Here is a 5,694-nt window from a genome sequence, read left to right as displayed (position 1 = left end):
TTATTAACAAGCTTAAGCCAAAACTTATTATTTGATATTGTGTTGTAGTGGTAAGTCCTGTCATTGATGACTCAAGCTATGTATCGACACCAACAGCGTAGGTAACTTTTTTTTTAAGAGGTTTGATAGAGGGAACTGCAACTGCCAAGGTCTTATCGTCCCGAAATGGAAGAGAGAAGGAATACAGGATAGGACAAAGCCAGCCATTCCGAGAACGAACATTATGCGGTCAGGATAAAATCCACAGAGGGCGGGAATCGAACCCGCGACCTAGCGCTTACAAGGCATACGTGCAAACAAGCTAACTAGGCTGGCCTTCGCATAAGGTCTTATCGTCCCGAAATGGAAGAGAGAAGGAATACAGGATAGGACAAAGCCAGCCATTCCGAGAACGAACATTATGCGGTCAGGACAAAATCCACTGAGAGCGGGAATCGAACCCGCGACCTAGCGCTTACAAGGCAGACGTGCAAACAAGCTAACTAGGCTGGCCTTCGCATAAGTTAGTAACTTACCAGAGTATTGGATATAGCAAAGGTAACGCCCGCATGATTGGGAGCTATATCAGCGTGACTAGCGAGAAATCCGGCCGAGTTAAATGCTGACAGCCCCATTGATATGCTGATGAATCTGAAATAATTAATATTCAGCATGAATACGGGGCCTTAAAAGGGTCAAAATTTAATAGTAAGGAAGGTGAAAGAAAGAAACTCACAGGCAATTTAAAGGAAAACTCCGTTAAAGATTCGAACCACTTTTTTTTACTGACTACTTACATGAACTACTAATAGGGAGTAGGGCTAGGCTAGATGCTCCAAATTATTGGTACATGTTTTTAATATAGTACTACATTTGGGAGCCCTTTATTTTCCTTCGAGCCCCTGAATACCTAGGAGGAGTATATAATCAGCTTAACTTCGCACAAAAAAGCCCACTCCGACCCTTAGGGCAAACAGCCCTCAGGGTCGGGTTAAGCTTCTATGAATAAGTCAATCATTAATTCATTACTTATCGGCAGTATAAACTGGGTATATTCCATTCTATTCTACTTACATGACAGCAAACAAAATCAAAAATTCGAATTTCCCGCCAACTTTACACGCAAAAAGGCCGACGATGGCCTACGATGGCCCTGTTCATAACCACGGCCTAAAGTTCAACGTTGTCACCAATCAACACCACTTCACAATCAGCTGCCTAGCTTAAAAAAACTTCGCACTTTGCGAGAGCTATGACGTAATATTACAGACGAAAAACATTGAAAAACCTTGCATGACCAAGAAAATCTGTTCCTACTAATCATGTGTAAATACACACTTAGAAAAAAGGAGTGAGATCCTACACAAAAACACAAATGTGATTGCATGACCATGAAAAAGTAGGGTTGTGACGTCAAATTTTTGTGCGAAGTATTGAGTGATCAGCTGTTTCGGAAACGCCGCCCTCCCGCTTTATCAGTGTACACTAGCGTTTTAGCGGAAAAAGTTGGTACTACATAGGTGCAGATATCTTTTCCCGCCCCGTTCAAAAATATGTAGGTCACTAGGTCAGTACTTCGTTCACGATAAGCGTGCTAATCTATTTTTCCGTTTGTTCATTTGTTTTTGTTTGTTTATTATTATTATTATTTTTTGGCCTAAAACTCTGCTAGTGCAGGTTGGCATCTAGGCGCACGGCAGTGCGCCAGGAACCGCTTTTTGGTTTTCACTAAACGGTTAGAGATATCGAAAAACTCATAAGAGTAGACCCCCCCAAAACCATACCTAAAACCCCCATGTGCCGTATCCAGGATTTTGTCGAGGGTGGGGGGGGGTCCAAATATTGATGTACCGGAGTTGGACACTCCAAATTTTCGGAGTCTTGCCTACATTATAGGAAAAAAATGAAGCTCGAAAGGAGGGGTGGCAGGGCCCCATCAACCCCAATTTTTCGGAGTCTGACGTACAGTAGAGGAGAAAAATGAAGCTCAATACGGCACTGCCTAAAGTCCCCAAACAAAGTATTCCGAGTGATTCTCACTTACCAAATATGTTTAGTTTGAGCAATTCCTCTCAATAATAAGCTCGCGAAAAGTTACATAGGTAATAAGAAAATCTGTTCCTACTAATCATGTGTAAATACACACTTAGAAAAAAGGAGTGAGATCCTACACAAAAACACAAATGTGAAAAAAAGGCCAAGTTCCTATCCAAAGGTTTTTCCAACTTTAATAAAATAACCCGAAAGAAAAACATAGCCAAGTTGAAATTGAGAGAAGATTGAAGGAATTAAGATTCGGCAGTTTCAGCAGCCACGAAAAACTGGGAATGCAGACTTGGCCTTAATTTCCTGATCTCACCCTTTTATAGGCCGACGTTTTTGGATAAGAACTTGGCCTTTTTTTCACATTTGTGTTTTTGTGTAAGAGAGCTGGTGGCATTGGCTGTTTGGCTGCGGGCTAGGATGTTAATTAGTTCACTCATTGATTGTGTCAAGATATTAGGCATACTGGTCTGACTTGCAGAGAATACAAATGCTTCAGGACCCCCTGTGTTGGTTTGCACATTGGTTTGTGTGTTTGTTCCTGCGTTTTGTGTAGGTCTACTTTTCTGTAAATCAAAACAAGACATGTGTTGATAAACTCAAGAGCTTTCATGCTTACTGTATTTTTTACCATTAAATGAAGAGGGTGAAAAGAATACAAACCAGTGTGAATATACATAATGTCAAAAAGAATCTTGTTTCTTCATATCCTGGATCTAGCCTGCTATTTCACAATCGATACACATTCACCCGGAATGATAAGCAATCTAGCTTAATTTTGAAAGACAAAAGTGAGCTTTCTTTTGCACAGTTTTAATGAGAAAAAAAGTAAAATAATAATATATCTTATATGTAGTAATAATTCCTATAGATATGGATATAAGTACATAAAACAGGTGAGTTTTAAGGAGTACATATGAATTAACATTTTCCCCCCATTATAAAAACCTCTGATAACAAGAAAAAAGTATCTACTTTTAGGTACGTGTACCCAAAGTTTGGAATATCTACTATAGGAAATGAAAATATAATTCCAACCTTGAAAGCCAGCAGTTTCATTGTAGAAAAATATTGGGACGCGCGTAGGAAAATGGCCTAATGGTCAATGTCCCGATATTTGTAAACAATAAAGTTTTACCAGAACGAGGAGACGCATTCCCGGCATTGTTATCCAATCCACTAGTACCAGGAGAGGAGCTATTCTGCTGTCGTTGCGTGGTACTGGAACGGAGATCGTTGGGAACGGGAGGGAAGTTGCAAAACGACACGGGGTTCAGGAACGTTTCGGCCGAAATCTGAAAGAAAAAAGTCGAAACCAAAACATCAAAGTGGTGTCGATTATTTCAACGATCGAAAACGATTATTTTCGAAATGATCACTAATCTTCGAAGGGCATTTATTATTATTATTTTTAGAGGTTTAATAGAGGGAACTTTAACCGCCGAGGTCTTATCGTCCCGAAAGCGAAGAGAATAGACAGGATGGGAGAAGGCCGTTCCGTTTCGCAGGTCAATAGTATTCGGGTATGCAGAAGGTGAGGTTTACAAGTATGATCTGCGAGGTAGTTCCATTACCTCCGTTCCTGGAGCAAAGGGTGATACGGCCACCATGTCTTTGAAAAAAAAAAAAAAATCGAAATATTGTTCTCAAGGAGGAGGAAAATTCATCTTACACGAGTGGACGAAGGTTTAGCGCCATTCTTATTGCCAGCTGATACGTCAGGACGCAAGGACCAAATATTTCCGGTTTTGGGGTGGCTATGAGGGGTGTTATTGGAGACACTCAGGTCCTGTACACGTCTAGTTAGATCCAACCAAACATGATCTACCCGAGTTGAGTCGGAGTCTTTCTTGCGGTGGTGGATCTGTAAACCAAGGAGAGACATGTCGATTATCTGTAAACCACCAAGAGGCATGTATATGAAACTTTATTTAATAATGTTTATAAATATATCTATAATATTGTGAAACACAAGACAAAGAACATTACAGAAAAATAAGACTAGAATAAATGTTCATTCCTAAGACCAGCCACTCATTATCAGGTACATCTGATCAGGTCCGCCTGTTAGGTCTACCTGATAGTGTGTGTGCTCATGAGGTAGACCTGACAGGAGGACCTTATCAGCCGTACCTGTCAGGTATAGCTGATAGTGAGTGGCTGGCCTGAGGGGTTACTATGTTAATTCAGAATATTGTCTACATAATTCACATGGTTACCTTTGGTTTAAACAGAAAGAAGACGTGTAGGTATTAAAAAATGCCTCTGGTTTTGCTAGTTTCTCATGACCAAACTCTTGAACGAGCTTCTTACCGAAGATAACACTCGGACTTCTAACAAGCTCCCTTACCTTGTTTCGAGAATAATTTCGGTCCAACTTGATGGGCTTTCGGAGAGCTTTCTTCTTGGATTTTGAATTGTTGGACAAGTGTCCGCTGTCGGAGTTATCTGAACTTATAAGAGCTGAAGTGAAGTCTGTATCTGGAACACGAACAAATGTGTAAATGAGAGAATTCGAGAGCAACGAATTACTTTTAAACTGACAGTAAAATTGTCAAGGTAGTGAAATCCTAATGACTAATGACAATTCATCTTCATATCCAAGGATTCTCCATTTCTTACACAAGGGTTTGACTCACAGAGAATACAAAGTTGTTTTTGCTCAGACTCTTGGACCGAATTACTTTTAAACTGACAGTAAAATTGTCAAGGTAGTGAAATCCTAATGACTAATGACAATTCATCTTCATATCCAAGGATTCTCAATTTCTCACACAAGGGTTTGACTTACAGAGAATACAAAGTTGTTTTTGCTCAGACTCTTGGATCACCATCATTGGTTTCTTCACGTAAATATTGGATAGGTACTCCTCTACCTCTATACTAGTTATAGTATGTATGAAAAAGTAAAATAAATAGTAGGTAATATTCTCACCGCGTGACATAGACTGAGCTTGAGCTGAAGTGGACTTGGACATTTTTTGCATACTGTGCTGCTTTGCTGCCGATTTGCCAAGTTGTGCTCTTCTAGGAGCAGCATCTATGTTGGAGTTTGCAGTAAACATGGGAGGTCTAGCTTGAGGATGGTTCACAAATATTCTACTCTCGTCTTGAGTACTGGAACATCTTGCTTGCGGATAGTTAGCGTACACGCCAAACTGAGTCGTGTTAGGAGTTGTAGTACATACTGGATTCCCCTGAGAGGTACTCATCGTATGAGACTGAGTGAATGAGTGACTGTTTGTATTTGTATTACTAGTGGATTGAGAGCTGGTGGCATTGGCTGTTTGGCTGCGGGCTAGGATGTTAATTAGTTCACTCATTGATTGTGTCAAGATATTAGGCATACTGGTTTGACTTGCAGAGAATACAAATGCTTCGGGACCCCCTGTGTTGGTTTGCACATTGGTTTGTGTGTTTGTTCCTGCATGAAATTGAGAGAAGATTGAAGGAATTAAGATTCGGCAGTTTCAGCAGCCACGAAAAACTGGGAATGCAGACTTGGCCTTAATTTCCTCATCTCACCCTTTTATAGGCCGACGTTTTTGGATAAGAACTTGGCCTTTTTTTCACATTTGTGTTTTTGTGTAGTGCCGATAGTACCCATAGATGTAGGAGGAAAAATTACCCTTATTTTCTACCTAGGTTCCCTATTACGGTTCCTTCAGAAAA

General features: G+C 40.3%; 1 protein-coding gene across 1 annotated transcript; it reads right to left on the bottom strand.

The window, feature by feature from the left end:
* Window positions 1-3,060: 3,060 nt before the first annotated feature.
* LOC103505245 lies at window positions 3,061-5,446 on the bottom strand (the record flags this gene model as incomplete). The annotated part of the gene is given in 4 exon segments (XM_026820593.1): window positions 3,061-3,317; window positions 3,695-3,886; window positions 4,373-4,503; window positions 4,958-5,446. Coding segments are annotated over 4 exon segments (975 nt in total). The 3' UTR covers window positions 3,061-3,077.
* Window positions 5,447-5,694: the final 248 nt, after the last annotated feature.

Source organism: Diaphorina citri, unplaced genomic scaffold, assembly GCF_000475195.1.
Source record: "Diaphorina citri unplaced genomic scaffold, Diaci psyllid genome assembly version 1.1 scaffold159, whole genome shotgun sequence".
In the NCBI taxonomy this organism is placed as follows: domain Eukaryota; kingdom Metazoa; phylum Arthropoda; class Insecta; order Hemiptera; family Psyllidae; genus Diaphorina; species Diaphorina citri.
Note: the sequence above shows the minus strand (reverse complement) of the source record. Positions and strands in the feature narration are given on the sequence as shown.